At 38.3% G+C, this 22,405-nt stretch overlaps 1 protein-coding gene across 1 annotated transcript in view; it reads left to right on the top strand.

Moving 5' to 3' along the window:
- RBMS3 (RNA binding motif single stranded interacting protein 3) overlaps positions 1–14,701 on the top strand; it is a 1,212,798-nt gene extending 1,198,097 nt beyond the window's left edge. The window contains exons 18-19 of the mRNA XM_042780448.1: positions 10,156–10,236; positions 14,570–14,701. Coding sequence (XP_042636382.1) covers positions 10,156–10,236; positions 14,570–14,701 — 213 coding nt within the window. The remainder of the gene's footprint in view (positions 1–10,155; positions 10,237–14,569) is intronic.
- The last annotated feature ends 7,704 nt before the right edge of the window (positions 14,702–22,405 follow it).

Here is a 22,405-nt window from a genome sequence, read left to right as displayed (position 1 = left end):
TTCTGCTGTGCATGGGGTTGCTATGAGTCGGAAACGACTTGACGGCACTTAACAACAACAACATACCTTTGAGGAAAATTAACATTTTATCAGTACTGAGTTTTCTAATACATGATTGTCATCTCTCTCTCCATCGGTTTAGGTCTTGTTTAATTTCTCTCAGCAATGTGTTCTGCTTTGTAGTAAGAAGTCATTCATATATTATATGTGTTTCTAGATATTTGAGTTTTTTGAGGCTATAAACTTTTTTTTTGTTTTTCTTGTATTTATTTATTTTATTCTTTTTTTTTTTTTTTTAGGAGAATGTTTTACATTCAACATTATGTTTTTTTATTTGTCCTGAATTTACTTTAGTTTTTAATTTTTTTTTTTTTTAGGAGAATGTTTTACATTCAACCTTATGTGTACATTTAGTTTCACTCCCCATTTACCATCCCCAAACCTAACCCACTCTCTCCTCTCCCTTCCCCGTTACCAACCCCTCCCCCCATGCCTCTCACAGTTATGCACTCCTGTGTGTCCTGCATTTCCTCAATGCTGGAATGTTGCCCCTCTGGTGCCCCGTGCTCTATTGCTCCAAGGGATGCATCTTCATAGAGTATGTGGGTGCATCACCTTGGGTTGAGTGGTCTGCATGTACTTCTTGTTTACTATTGGGCTGAGAGCCAGCCCCAGGAAGTGAGTCTATTGCAGGCCCAAAATGTATCCCAGGATCATAGTATTGGGGGTCTCACCACACTCCATCCAACCAGTAATTCTGGTCATTATTGACTTTTTGGATTTTGTTCCATGATTTTCCTCCCAGTCTCTCTGAATCTCCAGGTTTGATCCTTTCCTGAGTGGTTGGCATTGGTGGCTGGGAACCATCTAGTTCTTCTGGTCTTGAGGGCTATTGGGTCCTAGGGTTGATTGCTTCCAAATGCCCTTGATTTTTTGCACTCTTCTTTGCTTCTGACGATAGGACACCATGAGCTGCATCTTAAATGGCTGCTTGAAAGCTTTTAAGACCGCAGTTGCTATTCACCAATGTAGGATGAGGAACAAGACTTTTATGTATTACGTTGTGCCAATTGAGTCTGGTGTCCCAAAAAACTATGGTCCTGAGTTAGTAGATCCTTTGGATCTCTCTCCCACAGTGTCTGGCTGTCTGTGAGGGATTATTCTATGTCTATATTCTGTTGTTTCTGTGAGGATTACACGTTTTTTGTAGCCTCTACTGAATCTATCCTTGGTCTAGAATATACTCCTGTTCACTGACCCCCATCTAATCTTTTCGCATGTTTATGCGTTTATCTATAGCCTGGTGTTTGGTGTCATTGGTAATGCAGTATTGTGGAAATACTGGTTGGTATTAGCACCTGTCGTCTATATCTTATGTGCACAATTGTTTTACTTTTTAATTGTTTCTTGTTGGTATATATAAATATATTTTGTATTGATTTTTATTTAGCAACCTTTTTACTTCTCTTACTAATTCTGGTAATTGCCTTTTTTGGTCTTTTTTTTTTTTTTTTTTTTGAAAGTCTATATAACAATCATTTCATCTGTGAATGATAGTTTATTTCTTACTTTCCAATCTTTGTTCCTTAGATTTTTTTTTCTTGTTTATTGCACTGTCTAAAACTTCTATATCAATATTTATTAAAATTGGTGATATGGATATTTTTGTGTCATTCTAAAAAGAAAAATACTCAGTATTTCACAAGTAAGTGTGATATTAGCTGTGGTTTTCTTATATGTAGATTTCTATTCCTAATGTCCATCTATTCCTAATATGCTGAGATGCTAAGACTTTTTATAATATACTATACTAATGTTGGATTTTATCAAAGATATTTCCGAATCTTTTGAAATGATCATACAATTTTCTTCTTTATTCTATCAATGTGACGGATTACATTGATAGATTTTTAAAACTATTTTGCAACATAAAATAAACCCCCATTGGGTATATTTTAAACTTGGATATAGTTTAATATATCACTGGGTTTGATTGACTGAAACTTTATCTAAAAATTTTTTATCAGTATTCAGGAGAGTTATTGGGCTATAGTTTTTCCATTCTTGTAAAGTCTTGGTCAAATTTCATATAAAGGTTATGCTAGCTTGTTTAAGTGAGTAGAGAAGTATTACTTTTTTAATATTCTCTGAAAGAATTTATACAAGATTGATATTAACTATCTCTTAAATATTTGTGAAATTCAAGAATGAAATCAATCGAGGGTGATGATTTTGTTCTGTGGAGATTTTGGAGAATTCAGTTTCTTTAGTGTATGTAGAAATGTTTTGATTTTCTATTTCTTCTTGTATCAATTTTGCTAAATTGTGCTTTTCAAGGAATTTGTGTCAGTTTTATCTAAGTTGAGAAATTTATTGGCATAAGTTTGTTTATAATATTCTCTTATTTTCTTTTCTACTTATTCACTCTCATTTCCTGTTAGTTTCAACAATTCTTTCTCTCCCATTATTCACTGTAAATATACTTTCATAGACACAAATGACTTCTATAATCTAATGAGTACTTAGTTCTCATCTTTTATCTGACTTCTTGTTGTTGTTATTTATTTCCTGAGTGATCTTTTTGCTTTACTCAATCTTTTCTCTGTTTCATCTTTTGCTGGATGTCAGTTAGGAAATACATATCACAAAAGAGTTGTCATTTGGGATGGAGGCACTGGAACTGACCTAATCCCAGTGGATTTGGATTTGGCATATAGTTGTTTCCAGTTCAAGTTTTAAGACAGAGTTTCTTAAGCAGGGACATTTCCATAGCATTATCTTTTTTTTTTCTTACTGCTACAGCAATGATCTGTGCACATGCTCAAGCATAATCAGCATTGATTCTTTCCAGTACATTCATGAATTTTTTTGTCCTGCAAAATTAAAGGCCTGCATAGCTGTTATCAGCTGGGAATGACTACTTCTAGCTGTTGTGCAGAGGGTGAGGTTTTGTAAATTTCCAAGTTAAGACCATCCTCTCAAATTCTTCCTTGTTTCACTTTTTGCTCTGTGTCGCCAGAAAATGGCCCTTACCCCAGAATTCAGTGATGGAAATCTGAATTACCTGTTTAATATTTTGATGAACACTTTTCTTTGGGTTATATTTAGTGCTATTCTGGACTACTGGATGGGATAACATAGACCTTATACTTCCAAGAATGCTGTGGGCTCATTATCTAACAAACCCACCAACTAGCCTACTTCCCCTTTAAGTGCTTTTACACTCAGCTGATAAGTTTAATTCTACTGTCTGTATTCACTTCTACCTACACTTCAAGGACAATTATATCATAATTTGCAGGTATCTACATTATTATTTCTGTAATAGTACTTTTGAAAAGTAAATAACCTACTGGATAAGTTTATTCTAACATGAAACATTATGAAAGTACATAGTTACTACTCTGGATGAAGATCCACTTCATTCTTCAAAATTTAATTAACAAAAAACTAGAAAGGATATAGAAAGAACTGAGCAATAAGCATTCAAGGAGGAGTCCAGCCTTACCATGCCATGTTGCAGCCACTGAATATCTCCAGCCCTCTCCCTCTTTATGGATGATCTGCCATCCATTGAGTGACATGAATTCTTTAAATTACATTCCCAGCAGCCATTGCTTATCAGGCAGAGCAAAGCCTGTGATGATATCAGTTTGCCATCTCAGATCCGGGCATTACTCCCAAACTCTGAGATGATAGTCTTATACAAAAATATGGCCTCCAAATCCACAGAATACCTCTACCTCAGAGAACACTGTCCCTCTCTCTCACTCATTCCCCAACCACAAAGTACTATAACTCAGTTTTTTCCCTATGTCCTCAAATCCTTTATTAAAAGAAATTTTGTGTTAGAAGTTTTTGGGTTTTTTTTAAGTAATTCACACTGAAGGCTGTTAGCACCATTTTTCACAATTGCTGCTTTCTTCCGCTCAACTTCTTTTCTGAAATGCATTTTTAGAACTCTTTCTGTATCCTTCTGATTGACTTCCCAGGTTTGAAAGGACTTAGGCAACACCCTTTTCTGCAATTAATTAGGCAGCTTCACGTATTTTATAGCAAGGACTATAATCACCAACTGAAAATCGAAATAGTATTTTAAGTCAAAATTAGCGTATTTGATAAATTATTTTAGGAAATCCAAAAATTGAAATGTAGGAACTTCCTTGCCTCTCCCTTGCTTCACAAATACTTAAAATAAACTTTCTTCATAGGGGATATATAAAACATTTTTGTAGTGTTTAGTTTTGTTGGAGGAAGGCAGAGTAAATTCAGAACTAGTAATTTAGGTTTTCTTTGTTTCCAAGGAAGTAATCAATGATTCCACCATAACAGAAAAAGTTTATTTGGGTCAACGTAAATAGGCAAAAATGCAGTGCATCTCTTGCCTTTTTTTTCCCCACCTCTCTTCATGTAACTGTATTGGTGAAGCAGCGTCTAGACTTTTTGGAACAAGTGATAGAGTCTGGAATTTATTGTGGGTTTGAAAATGGCTATTCAAGGCTTCTACACACTTACATGTGAAAATCCAGTGCTTTCAGAATATGCAAAAATCAAGCTGTTTACCCCAAAAAATGTATCCATTATTTCTATATCTTCAAGCTGCTACAGGCAGAGGAACATGTATGGGTTCATCCATTTTATCTGAATGATCTCACTTTGATGTGCTTTTCATCAGCTATTGCATTAAAAATAATAATAATGAATAATTTGTACTTATGAAAGAAGTAAAACAGATGTTTTCCATCAGATATTTTCTAGCTGTGAGAGATACCAGTAAGGAAATGAATATACATCTATTCTTGTTATAGTTTTTACTAAGTAAACCATGAGAATTTAGCTGATAGAAAGGGCAGACTTTTGATATCATGGGTCATTTCCTTAGTCCTTTGTCATTTGTTAGCTGGATAAAATAAAAGCAGTCGTTGAGGTACACAGATCTAAACAGTGTTTGTGGAGATTATTATTAAGTCTGACAGTAGTATATCTGTGCTCTTAAGAAAATCCAACTGTGTGCTTGCAGAGAAAGTTCAGAGTTATTAGTCACCAATTACCCAAAGCTGAAAGTTGATCTTAAACATAACTGTAGTTGTTTCTTGTAAGCCCTTGCTCCTAATTTTAAGACTATAACTTCTTGAATCTTTACCTTAGAAAATATGTGTCTACCATAGAACAGCTTTATTGCACAAGTTTATACAGAGATACTATTCTTAAGGGGCATAATACTCCATAGCTTTGACATGTTTAAGGAAATGTCTATCCTTAATTTTCAAAGAACTTTGTTAAGCTTTGTGTATTAGATTTTCTATAACAAAAGAAAAACAACCAGAATATTTTGTTGTTGTTGTTTAGTTAAAGTACTGTTCTGGTTACCTAGTGCCGCTCTGACAAGAATATACCACAAATGGTATGGCCTTAACAAACAGGAGTTTATTCTTACAATTTGGAGGCTTTAAGTCCAAGTTCAAAGTGCCAAGCTCTAGGGGCTGGGTAAAAGCCCCTCAACCTTGGGGTTCATCTCTGCCTCCTGCTCCCAGCCCACTGGAGCTAGAGATGTTTCTTCACTCAGACAGCTGTTGGCTGCTGAGGCTGAGAAGCCCCAAGGTTGACAAGTCAAAAGGCACAGTCCCAATGTTACCAAACCACACGGCAGGCCATTCACTTAAGTCTACTGTAAGTCCCAAGGTCGGCAGAACATAGCAGGCTGCTGAGCAATGACACGGCTACATGCAGGGCCCAAGTGTGCCATAGGCTAGAGACCATTCTCAAAGCTTCTTCTTATATACAGGAAGCAGACTACATCCCAAAGGCAGCTACTCAGCTGCTCCCAGTAGATTCCACCGTGGAGTTGATTACCAGTCTCATCATGGGGAATACTATATCTAGCTGCCCAACCACTCAACCAGGTCTAGCCAAGTTGACACACAAACATAACCATCACAGATACACTTAGATACATACATATAACACATTGCCCTGAGCTGATCTCATTTATACTATAAAATCTGCATCAGTTCTGTTCAGAAGAGCAATATAAAATTAAGTTACCAAGGATGCAGAGTAGCCTTCCTGGAGGAAATCAGGCATTCTGGATTGAAGTGAAAGGAAAAAATATGTATAGCAAAGAAATAACAATGAAAATGTCAATCAAAGGCATATTATTCTGTATTTCTTATTTTACTTGTAACTTCAATCATTGACCACAACAACAATGAAACTCATACCAGTTCCATTGAGTCAATTTTGACTTATGGCTACCCACGTGTTTCAGAGTAGAACTATACTTATTAGCATTTTCAGTAGATTCCCAGGCTTTTCTTCTGAAGTACCGCTGAGCGAATTTGAACTGCCAACCTTTTGGTTAGTGGCTAAATGCTTACCCATTTGTGCTACCCAGGGCTTCCCAAGTATGAAAGCCCATAATAAGAACAAGTTGCTATCTATAACACATGGTAATGATCAAAACGAAGCTCTAGAACCTTATTTACTTAATTTTGAAGGTAATGAATTAGACTGCAAAGTATGCTGAATTGTGGGTCACAAGAATTGGGAATCATTCCCATTATCCATGCCTCAGATTCTCCATCTATGAAATGAGAGAACCATCCTGCCTAATTCACTGAACTGTTCAAAGAGAGAATAAGTATGTATTTTGTTCATAAAAAGTTCAGTTTTAGGTACGTTTGCAACTTCATTGTGTGTCACGGGAGAAGCCAAGGTTAATAGATTCAGTTTTACTAAAATAGAACACAGATGAGATTTTGGATAACTCAGAGTTATTTGAAGAAGCTTAGCTAAGAATCGTGTAATATGTTTCTCCTGAAACATATTGCCTGGGAAGCTCTTTAGTTTGACAAGAGAGGTCTCTATGATGGGGTAATTCTATTGTGAACTAGTGAACATGGCTCTACATGACCACAGCCATGTCCCTAACACTGGATCACAGAAGTACTTATGGGCCCAACTATAATCTAGATACCAGTGAAATTATCTTCTTATGAAAAGGCACTCATACTAATTTATTAAGCCTAGTTGTGAAGTTAGAATCACTAACTCCAGAAAAGAAAATCTCAAATTGGTGACCAATGATCCCTTAACTATTTTTGTTAGGTTCTGTCAATTTGGTTCTGATTCATAGCGACCCCATGGACAACAGAACAAATATCTGCCCCGTCCTGCTCCATTCTCACAATCATCACTATATTTGAGCCCATTGTTGCAGCCACTATGTCAGTCCATCTCACTGAGGGTCTTCCTCTTTTTTACTGACCTACTTGACAAAGGTTTATATCCTTCTTCTGGTAATGGTCCCTCCTTATAACTTGTCCAAAGTATGTGAGATGAAACAAACAGATTGGTTTGTTCTTCTGGCAGTCCATGGTATATTCAATATTCTTCACCAACACCATAATTCAAATGCATAAATTTTATTTTTTTCTTCCTTATTCATTTTCCAGCTTTTGCACACATATAAGATGATTCAAAATACCACGTCTTGAGTCAGGTGCATCTTAGTCTTCAAAGTATTGCTATCTTTTACTAATATATAGTAAATCTTTTAAAACCATGGCCATAAGGGAGAAGATGAGCCTGAACAGTATCAATTCTGTGCCTAGATAAATTTACAGTTGGTAATAATATACTTACTCTTGCTATAGATGTACTGGGATTTGTGAGATTTCATTAAAGACACATTTCCTAAGTATGTTACCTAGAGCACTAGTTCTGAACAAAATCTGGTGGCGTGGTGCCTAAGGCATTTGACTGCTCATCAGAAGGTTGGTTAATCCCTCCTCAGAAGGAAGACTAGGCCGTCTGCTTCCATAAAGATACTGCCCTGGAAACCCACGGTGGGGTTGTTATGAGTTGGGACCAACTCGACAGCAGTGAGTGTTTTTGTTTTTACCACTCTACCACCCTCCCCTAAAAGAAAAGAAAATGCTGATTTAACCATCTTTAAATTGGTTTCTGTAAAACATGATTTATTGTAGGTCAATTTAGAAAAAAAAAAAAAAAGATATATTATGCAGCATTACTCAAATACATCAGAATATAGGAAGCTTTTTTTCTCAGTGGAATTAGTGTTCCAAAAACACATTGCAGAGAATAATAAATTAGGAAATACTTAAAACCTATACAAAAGATATAGCTCTGGAGGCACAGTGTGTAAGGCATTTGACTGCCAACCAGAAGGCTGACAGTTCAAACCCACCAGCCATTCTGCAGAAGGAAGATGGGGCAATCTCTGTCTGAAATGGTCAGGAAGTTCTCTTGTGAAGGCATATAACTGTCATAGAGTTTTCAGTGTGAACTATTTGCTGAAATGTGACTCTAAAGTTCTCTACTTATTTAAGGAATTGACTGCCATCACATATCTGAGTATGTATTGTCGACATAAGGAAATAAGGACACTGATTAGAAGAGTTGGCTATAAAAATTTTTTAAGGTTAAACAAAACACACATGCGGGTGAAATTAATATCTATAATGAGCTCAGAAATATCAATGGCCAAGCAGCATGTAAGATTTCTAATCAGTAGATATGGAAGAGTTCTATCTGTGTCCTTTCATTCATCTGTTGAACAATTATTTACTGAGGACCAGGCATTGGGTGTTGGGAGATACAGAGGCAAATAAAACTCTGTCCATGCCCTTAAGAAGATGATAATGTATACAAATTTAATAGAAGAGGTGATGAGTGCCAGGAAAGCAAAGACAACAGAGTGCAGAAATCTTCTCTGTTAATTACTGTATCACCAGGCCTCTCAATAATTGCTCTTGGTCCAATTACATGGTAGCTTCTTGTGTAGATACGAATTTTACTCGTCCTTAGTAGCAGCACATGGATTACAGACACTAGTTTGGAGTTTGTTTGATTTAGGGTTATTTCATTAAGATAGTCTCTCTTTGTGACCAATAAATACAGTAGAATAGCATTTAATTAATGGAGATACATTTATTCTGAAAGTGGTAAAATCCACCATGAATATCTAGCAACATTAATAACTAATGGGCTGGTCTCCATTTTGATAGTTCTCTTGATGAAGAATCATCATGTCTCTTGGAAACTGAAAGTACCAAGATATGGAAAATGTAATGATTTAGGATTTGTGTATTTATATACAACCTTAGTATTTAAACTCAGCAAATTAAGGATACAGACTTAGAAACATTGTTATTTTTCCATCACAATCATTCCTGTAACCTTTATTAAGTTAGAAACTCTTCACTAACTGATTCTGGTTCTAAAGTTTTGTGATGTAGGGCATGTTTAGAACTTCAGAAACTTAGTAGATTCTACAAGAAAAATAAATTATCAAAAAGTACAATTTTTAAATTTATCAGAGGGAATTTGTATTGAAAATAAGAATATGGAGTGTATTTCATACTTATGTAGATAAGCATATAATTTCTATGGGCATCCTTTCTACATTGCTAAAATACATGTTATCTCTGATAAGTATTTTACTGAAAATTACAACTTAGTGAAAAATGATTTGACCATTTCATAATTCATCTCAATGGTTAGAATTATGAGGATTGAAGGGGTTAAACAGAAAATAACTGACAGGGACATGACAATGGAATGGAGGAAGGGAGTAAAGGTGCCTTCATTATTCCCTGTAATGCTCTGTTTTAGACGCAAAATAACAAAAAAATAACGGTCAATTCTGAGCATTGATACATATGTATTTCCTCTATTTTTATTTGTGTTTTAGTTAGAAAAGGATTTATTACCAACAATTAGTAGGATGATTCATTCATTCAACAAATATTTGTTGATAGCCTACTATGTGATCAGTACTAGCAATAAAATGGAGGGGGAAAAATAAAATAAGACATCGTCCCTGCCCTCATGGAGCTGAATTATATGTGAACTGAGAAATATTTTGAAATCTAACAGAAAGTATTTAATAAGAGTGAGGGGATGGGGGTACATTAATCTGTACTGATACTTTGGAAGTGGGGCTGCTATTGGTGTTAAATCTGGAAGCAAAGGTTCTATGCTCAATGAGCTACCTTACTTGTGGTCAAAATAGAGTCTGACTAATCATTCATTAGATGTGGACCACACAGCTAATTCAGTCTTATGCAATATCAACTTTCGTTACCATTGTTAACTTCAAGTTCACATGCATTTTTCTTTGATTCCCTCTAGTATATGACTGCTGCCGCTCCTATGCAAGGGACCTACATTCCCCAGTACACGCCTGTGCCTCCAACAGCTGTCTCTATTGAAGTAAGTCTATCCTTGTCTTACAGAAACAAGTGAAGGAAGATAAATCTCAGATACATATAATGTGGTCCCTCATAAACCAAGGAATCCTCCTGTGTGAGTTTTGTGCTGCTATAACACTTGAAATTAAAACTCAGCATATGAAAGTTGTTAGGGGTTATCTCATTTTCTGGCATTTCACACTGACAACAATAGTAAAACATTTACTATCTGATGATTTTGCATATTAACAGTGCATGTCCGGCCAAGGTCCCTGATAGGATCCCTGACTGGTAGACACTATGTGCATGTAGAAAGGAAGCTTGTATTGCACAGTATTTCACCACCTAGGAGGGGAGAATGGGCATGGTCTCCCCAAACCCCTAGGATATTGTGCAGAGAGGAGCAGGTGCTGGAGTCCAGTTGTCAGGGACAGGACACTGTCCAACTGGTTGTGGGTGCCCACAGGGGACAGAGGCCAAGGCAGTGGCAGCTGATGCCCAAAAAGTAGACCAACCTTAGAGACACGGAGGAAGCAAGACCCTGGAGTCTAACCCCAGCTCCCAGCCACAAAAGGTGGTAGAGATGGGCTGGCCCATAGTCAAAAGGAGCCCTAAGATGGAGCACTTGGATGCCTGGGTCCCAGAGGACCCTGCATCTGCTAACAGGCACCTACCTGTACTGCCCCTTATGCTTCCTCCATGACCCCTCCTGAGCAATCATTATTGAGGGTGGGCAGACTACCTGGGCAGAGTTGGGGTCAGTGCTTGAGTGGCCAGCAACAACTGAAGTTTAAGATCAAGGGCAAAGGCTTGGCCTGGTTGTCACAGTCTCTGAGGAACCTCTTCATTGTTGATTCTCATGGAGACATGGGGGCTGATGGGAGCAGAGCTGCCCAGTAGAATCTGTGCAATGCTTAGAGAAGGGGCTGGCAAGGGCACCCAGCATGCAGCAGTGCACACCCTGTGGCACACAGACCTCCTTCTCCCGACAAAGCCAACATGGGTATTTTGGGGTCATTGAGGAGATGAGCCAGGACCATACATCCTGAAAATACGATGAGGGCCAGAGAGGGAGAGGAGCCCAGGGATGGGGGTGGTGCTTGGGCCACCCTGACTCTGAAAGATGGGGTGGCCCACCCCTTCAGGAGGTGGTGGGTACCAACTCTCCTGAGGTGATGGGGTGAAAGGCTATGGTAACAGGTGACCTCAGCAGGGGCCCAGTGCAACATTCACAGTACAAGTGAGGAGGTGAGGTGATGTGGTCATCCTCTATTTTCGTATTACCCTGATTTTCACATAATGACCTGATCTTTAGAACCTAACCACGTTGGTAAGTGAGGAATTAGCATATGTTCATTTACTCAAATATGCCTGTTTGGCTTTGTATTTGAAATAATGTTTTCTGTCACAGAGGTATAAAAGGAGTTTGATTTTTCATATTTAGAGAAAAGACCAGAGACCAAATCACTACTCCATCAATAACCAGAAATAATAATAAATACGGAAGGGAGAAAAGTTTATAGCTATTTGACTAAGCTGTTTCTCTAGGGCCTTTTTACTCAAAAAGTGGTCTCTGGACCAACATCATTGGCATCACCTGGGAGCTTGTTGAAGGTCCCTGAGTGGCACAAATGGTTTGCCCTTGACTACTAACCTAGAGGTTGGCAGTTTGAACCCACCTAGCAGTGCCATGGAAGAAAGGCCTAGTGATCTGCTTCTGTAAAGATTACAGCCAAGAATATCTGAAGCAGTTTTACTTTGTAACACATAAGGTTTCGATGAGTTGGAATCAATCCAATGGCAGTGGTTTGTTTGTTTACTGTTTTTAAGGGGGTTTTGGAGCTTGCTATACATGCAGACCCTCAGACATTACCCAGACCAACTGAATCAGAATCTACATTTTTAACAAGACCCCTTAGCAAATACTACATGCATATTAAAATTTAAGAGGCACTGGATAGTGTGCTGGTTCTCACCTTTTTTTTTTTTTTCTTTTGCACACTATTACAAAATGTTGATGCCTGAGTCTTATCCCCAAAGACTCTGATTAATTTGGCTGGGCTATGACCTGACCTGTCCAGCAGGACTTTTAAAGTCTCCCAGATGATTCCATCATATACCAAAAATGAGAACCACTGCTCTAGGGAATGTACCGTGATGATTTTTTGGCTTCTTCCAAATAAGAAACAAAATGTTGGTTCACTCTTATTTCTATGGGTACCATGAATCATGAAGATATATTGTACTTAATAGAAGCATTGCCTCTTTCCTTTTCTCTTTCCATTGAACTGAATCCATCTCTTCCACATATCATTTTTTGGGGACAGAATCATGAAGCTACCTGGAAAAGGAGAGAGCATAGAGCTGTGGAGGTGGTAGTAAAACACTTAAATGTGTATTCTTCTTTCTGGTTCTTCTTGCTTCTCTTCACTCTCTCCTGATACACATGTGCCATCATGGCCACAGTTCCTTGCTTTCCTTCCCCTGGGCCTACTCTGGAGTTGATATGACCAGCTCGTGTTTTTGGCACCATTCTGTGTGAAAATCCACCATGATTCTCCCAAGGTCCAGAGGTACAGAGATTGGAAATCCCACATCATTTCTGACTTTGTAGGGCAGTCATGCTTACCTAGCCTTGTTTAAACCTGTAAGAGGGATCCTTACAGACTAAGTTAAATCTTACATTTAATTAGTTAAATCCATTTTATTAATTAATCTTTATAATCTCTGCCACATACTTACATTTCTGTGTCTCTGACAAAGGTATATACTTATATGTAAAATTTGAGCATTTTGATGAGTATAAAATAATGAGACACATTTGGTTGTGTGGCTAATTGCAAGCATTCTTATAATTAAATCTCCAATGTAAAAAGGTTTGTCATTGAGAGAAATGTAAGTACATGCTAATATATTTTGAATTTGTGCTTACAAAGAAAAGCAGTTATTCATTTTCTGTGTGAAAACACTTAACCAAAAAATCAGGAGCATCTACACAAACAGATGCAGGTGAGAGGTTCAGGAAAAATATACAATACTAAACAGTACATTAGAATAACCAAAAAAAAAAAAACACTCAGTGCCATTGAGTCAATTCCATCTCATAGCAACCCTCATAGGGTTTCCAAGGCTATAAGTCTTTATGGAAGCAGTCTGCCTCATCTTTTTCCCATGGAGCAGCTGGTAGGTTTGGTAGGTTTGAACCACCAATCCGTTGGTTAGCAGCCAAATGCCTTAACCACTACACCACCAGCACTTCTTAAAAGTTAAATTAATATAGTGAGCTTTTTCAGATTCAAAAGGACAATCAAGGGTTTATGTGGTTTTGTGTGTGTGTTGTTTTTTTTTTTTTTTATTTCCCCAAAGACATTTAGTGAGTGACCAAGAATTGACCAGGAACATTTGAAACCCAAAATTATTTCAGGTGTCCAAGGCTATAAATCAAACAAGAAGAATATGTTCAGACTGACCTGAAGAACACTGCAAAACTGCCCCTTAGGGTTTCCAAAGCTATAGTCTTTACAGAAGCAGATTGCCTGCCTCATCTTTCTTCTGCAGAGCAGTTGGTGGGTTTGAACCACTGACCTCGTGGTTATCAGCTTACTGCCTAGCCACTATGTTACCAGGGTTTCTTTCCTTATAATGACCAAATAAATCCACTTATACCTCTTTCAGAACCAAACATATGTCCCTGGTGATGACTACCTCCAAAAATTCACCATTGTTGACATCTGTGAGAAACAAGAAATAGAAAGGGTGAGGGGCAAAGCATACCAAAATTAAGGACAAGTTTTTATTTTTCTTTCATGAAACGTCTAAATTAATTCCAGTCATCGCTATGGAAAACAAAACAAATCAAACCAAGTTGTTGAAGAAAAATTCTACTTAATGGTGTCCTTTAAAAATGAATCCAAAGTTTGATACAGACTTTTATCAAGGCCAGCTTCCAGTGTTTTGTCAAATAATATAGGCATAGGCATAGTACACGACTCCAGGTGAAAATGTTTGAATATACAGTTCTTTATTAGAATCCTGCATGAGAATTTTTTAATTCATAAATTGTTATTTGATGTGACTGTGTTCTATCATAGTTTAAAAGTATGGGCAAAATAATTTTCTGCAGTTTGGTTCTTCCAAGGATTTCTGGTGGAAAAACTTCTTGGTGGCACATTGGAATGAATTCCTTACTCTTTATCCAAATATCCTGCACAGTTTGCCTCTGAGTACTTATTGCTATTTTTTCATGTGAGTGAGAGAAACAATTCTACTCATGCCAAATAGATAAGGACTATTCTCCCCAGTCCACCTGAAGAGAGCCCTTTGCTACAACAATTAAGTCTTACTTACCTCCTTAGGGTGTTGTTGCCGATACCTCTCCCCAGACAGTGGCACCATCATCCCAGGACACCAGTGGTCAGCAGCAACAGATAGCAGTGGACACATCCAACGAACATGCACCTGCATATTCTTACCAACAATCTAAGTAAGTGCAAGCTATGGTAAGGTCTTTCCCTTAAGATTAACCATCTTGGTATCTTTGCTGTCATGTTGTATCTGCTAACTTTGACTGTATAACAAATCATCAAACCTAATGACAAGCAATTATCTAGCTCGTAATTTTGTAGGTTGGCAATTTGTGCTGACCTCAGGTGGATAGGTTTTCTGGACTCACTCTTGCATCTGGAGACAGCTACTGATCATCTTTGTAGCTCAGCTTCTGGGTGTTCTCTCACTATCCTTTGTGTGATTGGAGTGACTGGGCCACATGTTTCTCATTCTCCAACAGGCTTGAGACTCATTTGCGTAAAGCAAATCACATAGCCAAGGCCAGAGTCATTGTGGAGGGTATTAATGAAAAGATTGGATTCAGGGAGGATATATAGCCATTTTTATAAAAGCATCCTACTGTACATATTTTTTTGGAAAATTCCTATATTCCCAATGAACTAAAAGTAGATATTGAGCCTTGATTTTTATCTGTTTCCTCTTTTTAAATGAGGAGAGTAACACCCATCTTGCAGGTTTGCTTTGAATTCCTGGTAAAATAATTCATGAAAAAAGGTGTTAGAAAATATTAAGCATAAAAACAAAGACCTAAATGTTGAGTTCATTTAGACTCAAGGTGATCCATGTGTGCAGAGTAAAACTGTACTCTATAGGGTTTTCAAGGCTGTGACTTCAGAAGTAGATTGTCAGGCGCCTCAGAATGGGTTTAAACCTTCTTATGAGGTACCGCTGAGTAGGTTTAAATAACCAATCTTTCACTTAGTAGTAGAGCAGTTAACCTTTAACCTTTTGTGCCACCCAGAGACTCCTAAAGCAAAACAGAGTTGTTCCAATTCAGGAATGAGATGGTAAAGAATAAGTCAGATAATCAAAATTACTCTTGAAAATCCATAAGCCCCTTGTAAAGCAAAGTATTTTTGGGTTTATGTTGAGTAATTATGTAGATTAATGTTTGAGAAGGAGCTCTGGTAGCCTAGTGCCTAAGGCACTTGACTGCTAACCAGAAGGTTGGCGGTTCAAACCCACCAGCCACTCCTGGGAAGGAAGGTTGGGCAATCTACTTCCGTAGTGTTACCTCCTCAGAAACCCAAGGATGGATCACTATGAGTCAGGTCCAACTCCACGGCACATAACAACAACAACAACGTTTGAGAACTTATTGAAACTAAAGGAAGGAAAAAAAAGGAAATACTGGTGTCTTCCCATGCAAACCATTCTACTTGGTAGAGAACAATTGAATCCTTGGTAAATAGAGAATCCTCAAGTGATTCTGCCTATCTGCAAAGTGCTGTTCTTTATCATCATTCCTCTTTAACCTCAAGGCATATTAAGAGATTTGTTTGCTGTTGAAAGATTAATCAAGATAATGGATTTTTCCTATGTGATTTATTTTCCAAAGTCAGACCTATAAATTACATGTGATCACGATGTGACTTAACCATACAAATTGTCCTACAATGAAAACACATACTCTGTAAAAGCAAAATAAGAAATTTAGTGAAATTCCAAAGACAGTCCAGACTGGGAAGACATCCAACTTCACAGAGTGTGGAAATAGCCACTCCACCAGACAATGAGAAAGAAAACAGTTTTGTACAGTTGGAGCAGAAACTGAAAGTCACCAAATCATAATGGACTGAAAGACAGTCTGGGGACTCAAAAGCAGGATATCTCAAAGCAAGGGTTTAACAAGGCCTAGGTGGATAACACTTAAGTGAGGTTACATGATTGGTTAAGGGTGCTTGCTCTTCAGTTTATTACAGAATAGTCACAGGACAATGGCAGGATAGGTTTTTCTGGTAACCTGCTTTTAAAATTGCCTTTTAGATAATATGTCTGTTTCTGGGGATCCATTCAAAAAGATTTATCTATAATGCTGAGCATCAAGACCCTTTGGCACAAGTTATTGCATCTTGTATCTGTTTAACCATTGAGAAAAGACCCTCTTGGAATGGATTGTGCTATCCAACACCTGACAGACTTCAAGGGAAAAGAATGTCTCTTTTAGGCTGTGGTTAGGTCAATATAGAAGTTATAGGAACTATGGTTAGAAAAGACAAATTTAAAATTCAGCAAGGAATCTAGACTCATGTTAAGACTTTAAAATGGAATTAAGTCTTACCTTTCAAACTACTTTATTTACACACACCATGAGCCTCTGATTTTAGACTCTCATGCAAAATATAAAGTGTTATTATTGTTGATGTTATTTTTATCACACAGTAAGTTTCAGGTGAGGTCATCAGGGAATAAAGCACTATTTTTTGTTAGTTTGTTGAGTTTTTTTTTTTTTTTTAATTGTTAATTTACTTATAGCCAGTATGAATAACTTTTACATACAATGTACCAAAGGATATGATGAGAGACTCTAGCATTCCACTGGGAACTCTGGTAGCATAGTGGCAAGGCACTTGACTGCTAAGCAGAAGGCTGGCGGTTCAAACCCACAAGCCACTCCTCGGAAGGAAGATGGGGCAATCTACTTCCGTAGTGATACTGCCTCGGAAACCCAAGGAGGGGTCACTATGAGTAAGATGTGACTCGACGGTACATAACAACAACAGCAATAGCATTCCACTAGTCAAAGATTTCATATTACTTGGTTCTACAATCAACACCAATGTTAGCAACAGTCAAGAAATCAGACAGCGTATTGCACTGGGCAAACCTGCTGCAAAAGTCCTCTTTAAAGTGCTGAAAAACAAAGATGTCTCTTTGAAGACTAAGGTATGCCTAACCCTGGAAGGAAGACTGGGCAATCTACTTCCATAGAGATACCACCTTGGAAACCCAAAGAGGGCTCTCTGTGAGTTGGAACCTACTTGATGGCAGTGAGTTTGGTTTTGGTATTTGGTCCTTTGTTCCAGGAATGCTCTTCCAGCTGAAATAGACAACAGATAAGGAAACAAACAGCACTATTGTGATGGCCAAGGCAACAAGTGAGATGGTGGCAGGTATAATAGTGGGTAGAAGAAATGGGACAAGGGATAAACTGAAAGAAGGGAAAAAAAGGCAAATAGGATTTTGAAGTTCCCAGCAAAAACAGCACAGTGATCTTTGCCAGTAACAGATGCAGGTGATATAAAAGCCCAGGTGGGCCTGATTGGTAGAGAAAGACCAGGAATAAAGTCATTCTTTTAATGAGTTCATCCAAAAGTTTATTCATTGAAATATTTGAGGAGCTCTGAAAATGGCCATAAAAAAATTTTACATGGATTTAAGTTTTACTAAAGCTTAAATTAGGAGTTCTGGTGGCTTAGTGCCTAAGGCATTTGACTTCTAACCAGAAGGTTGGTGGTTCAAACCCACCAGCCACTCCTCATAAGAAAGATTGGGCAATCTACTTCCATAGTGATACCATCTTGGAAACCCAAGGAGGGGTTGCTATGAATCGAATCCAACTGGACGACAGTGAGAAGAAAAGGTCACTATGAGTTGAATCAACCCAACTTGATGGTATTGAGTTGGTTTGGTTATTGGAAAGCTTAACTATCCAGGAAAAAGTAATTGCCTTCTCCTATTAGTCTTACTCACTCCCTCACTCACTCACTCATTCACTTTTTGCCTTCAAGTTGATTCTACTTATAGAAACCTCTCCTTGGGTTTCCAGGACAGTGTCTCTATGGAAGTAGATTGCTCAATCTTCCTTCCAAGGACTGGCTGATGGGTTTGAACCACCAGCCTTCTGGTTAGCAGTCAAATGCCTTAGGAACTATGCCAACAGAGCGCCCCCCCCCCCATTAGCTAGCATTTAAAAAGAAAATTATTGTGATTTGGGTGGGAGTTTAAAGAACAAATTCATTTTCCCTACAGCAGTTCACACACATTTTGTTTCATGACATTAACTGAAATCCCCACAATGTAGCAGCTCTCTTTCCCACTTACTCTCTGTAGTTACCTCTTCCCTGTGCCCTTTCTTATTCATTCCTTCCTCCTGAGCTGTCTCCCTGTGCAAATACTGCCCTTCTGTTCTCCTATGATTGATCTTTCTAAGGAGTGTATCTACCTGATGTAAATGTTTACCTTGTAAGCCTATGTTTGTTGGCTGTCACTTCCAGACCTGAAGGGTAAATAGAGGTTATCATCTTAGGGGGTCTCACCAGGCTCTATCAAACCAGTAAACCTGTTTTTTTTTATGATTTTGAATTTCCTTCAACATTGTTTTCCCACTCTATCTAGGATCTCCTGCACTGATCCTTTTCTGAGTGTTTGACAGTGGTAGCTGGCACCTTCTTGCTCTTCTGGTATCATGGTCATATAGGGTGAGGTTCACATGGTCCACTAGTCCCTTGAACTAATTGTTTCCATGTGTCTTTGGTTTTTGTTATTCTTCTTTGCTCTGAATGAGGAGAAATCCATTGTTGCATCCAGATGGTCACTTGCAAGCTTTTAAGACCTCAGCTGTCACTCACCAAAGTAGGATATAGAACAGTATTTTTGTTTAGTGTGTTTTTCCAGTTGAGTTTGATGTCCCTCACTACCATGGTCCCAACCCCACAGGTCCAGCAACTCATTCCCCCAGGGTGGTTTGCTGTGGCTAAAAGAAATAATCAACTTTGCCCCTTATTAGCTATATCATATATATGGACATTCTTACAGCACAAACAAAAATGTATGTGGAAATATTGTCTAAACAAACAAAAAAAAAAAAACCTCACTGCTATCAAGTCAGTCCCAACTCATAGAGAACCCTCCTTGGGTTTCTGAGGTGGTATCTCTACAGAAGTAGATTGCCCGGTCTTCCTTCTGAGGATAGCTTGTGAGTTTGAACTGCCAGCCTTCTGGTTAACAATCAAATCCCTTAAGCAGTATGCCACCAAAGCTCCTGAACCTTATATATGGTCATGGGTATATTCTCTTTTGGGGGCCTGGAGCCAGTGGCTGCTTTTCACTTGGGGCCAGCTGTATTTTAAAGCTGAGGCCTGAGGTAGGTGGGCCTGGGGCATGGGGGCTGATTTTTTTCTTAGGGCAGGCTATATTTTAAGGCCATTGCCCAAAGTAGGCATGTGCAGAGGGGTTAGGAACAACTAAGGGAGACGAGCTTGTCTGTCAGTTTGTCATCCTGTGGTAGCTTACATGTTACTGTGAGGATGGAGGCTATGCCACTGTGTTGCAAAATCCCAGCAGGGTTACCGATGGTGGACAGGTATGAGCGGAGCTTCTAGGCTAAGACAGACTTGGAAGAAGGAGGTGACCATCCACTTCTCAAAGAATTGGCCAGTGAAAACATTATGAATAGCAGTAAAACACTGTCTGTTATATTACTGGAGAACTTTATGAACTGTCCAATATAGTGCCAGAAGATAAGCCCATCAGGTCAGAAGGCACTCAGAATTTGGCTGGGGAAGAGCTTACTCCTCGGAGTAGAGATGACCTTAACGATATGGATAGAGGAAAGCTTCCAGGACCTCCACTGGCTGATGTGGCATGACTTAAAATGAGTAGAAACAAATGCAAATACACATTAATAATTGTAACATGGAATGTATGAAGTATGAATCTAGGAAAATTGGAAGTTGTTAAAAAATGAAATGGAATGCATAAGGATCGATATCCTAGGCATTAGTAGCTGAAATGGACTGGTTTTTGCCATTTTGAATCAGACAACCATATGATCTCCTGTGCAGGAGCTCTGGTAGCATAGTGCTTAAGGCACTTGATTGCTAACCAGAAGGCTGGAGGTTCAAACCCACCAGCCACTCCACAGAAGCAAGATTGGGCAATCTACTTCCGTTAGTGATACTGCCTCAGAAGCCCAAGGAGGGGTCACTATGAGTCGGGTCTGACTCAACGGCACATAACAGCAACAACATGCTGGGAATGACATATTGAAGAGGATTGCTGTGACATTCATCACAACAAAAAGTGTTTGAAGATCTGTCCTGAAGTACAATGCTATCAATGATAAGATAATATCCATACCCCTACAGGGGAGCTCTGGTAGCATAATGCCTAAGGCACTTGACTGCTAATCAGAAAGCTGGTGGTTCAAACCCACCAGCCACTCCTCGGAAGGAAGATGGGGCAATCTACTTCCATAGTGATACTGCCTCAGAAGCCCAAGGAGGGGTTGCTATGAGTCAGGTCCAACTCGACGGCACATCACAACAACACAGGGAACACCAGTTAATACTAATGTTATTCAAATTTACACAGCAACCAACAAAGCCAAAGATGAGGAAATTGAAGATTTTTTACCAACTTCTGCAGTCTGAAATTGACCAAACTTGCAATCAAGATGTGTTGATTGTCACTGATGACCACAATGCAAAAGCTGGAAACAGAGAAGTGTTACTGGTAGCTGGAAAATACAGCCTTGGTGACAGAAATAATTCTGGAGATAGCATGATAGAATTTTGCAAGACCAATGACTTATTCATTGCCAATACCTTTTTTCAACAACATAAGCCATAACTATACATGTGGTCTTTACCAGAAGGAATACACGGGAATCAGATTGACTACATCTGTGGCAAGAGGTGATGGAGAAGTTCAGTATCTTTGCCCAAAACTAGGCCAGGAGCTGATGGTGGAACAGACCATCAACTGCTCATATGCACACACAAGTTGAAGTTGAAAACAATTAAAGAAGTCCATGAGAGCCAAAATACAAACTTGATAATATCCCTCTTGAATTTAGAGACCATTTAAAGAATAGATTTGATGCATTGAACACCAATGACTGAAAACCCAGAGGAACTGTAGGATGACATCAAGAACATTATCCATGAAGAAAGCAAGAGATCATTAAAAAGACAAGAAAGGAAAAAAACACCAAAATGCATGTCACAAGAGACTCTAAAACTTGTCCTTGAATGGAGAGTAGCTAAAGGAAATGGAAGAAATGACAAGATAAAAGCTGAACAGACTTCAAAGAGCAGCTAGAGCAGACAAAGTCAGTTAGGATAATGAAATGTACAAAGACCTGGAGTTAGAAAAACAAAAGGGAAGAACACACTCAACATTTCTCAAGCTGAAAGAATTAAGGAAGAAATTTAAACCTTGAGTTGCAATATTGAAAGATTCTATGGGCAAAATATTGAATGATGTAGGAAACATCAAAAGAAGATGGAAGGAATACACAGAGTCACTGTACCAAAAAGAATTGGTCGATCTTCATCTATTTCAGGAGGTGGCATATGATCAAGAACCAGTGTTACTAATGGAAGAAATCGAAGCTTCACTGAAGGAATTGGTAAAAGAACAAGACTCCAGGAATTGACAGAATACCCATTGAGATGTTTCAACAAATGGATACCCCACTGGAGGCACTTACTTGGCTATGCCAAGAGATTTGAAAGACAGCTACCTGGCCAGCTAACTGGAAGAAACCCATATTTATACCCATTTCAAAGAAAGGTGATCCCACAGAATGTGGAAATTATCAAACAGTATCGTTAATATCACATGTAAGTAAAATCTTACTGAAGATAATTCAAAAAAGGTTTCAGCAGTATATTGACAAAGCACTTCCAGAAATGCTAGCTGGATTCAGAAGAGGATGTGGAACAAGGGATATCATTACTGATGTCAGATTGATCTTAGCTGGAAGCAAAGATTAAAGATGTTTACTTATGTTTTATTGACTATGCAAAAGCATTTGGTTGTGTAGATCATAACAAAGTGTGGATAACATTGAGAAGAATAGGAATTCCAGAACACTTGGTTGTACTGATGAGGAACCT

The sequence above is a fragment of the Orycteropus afer genome, unplaced genomic scaffold (genome assembly GCF_000298275.1).
Source record: "Orycteropus afer afer isolate SDZICR_OR568_19922 unplaced genomic scaffold, OryAfe1.0 scaffold00003, whole genome shotgun sequence".
In the NCBI taxonomy this organism is placed as follows: domain Eukaryota; kingdom Metazoa; phylum Chordata; class Mammalia; order Tubulidentata; family Orycteropodidae; genus Orycteropus; species Orycteropus afer.
The sequence above is the reverse complement of the archived record's forward strand: the minus strand, read 5'-3'. Positions and strand labels throughout refer to the sequence as shown.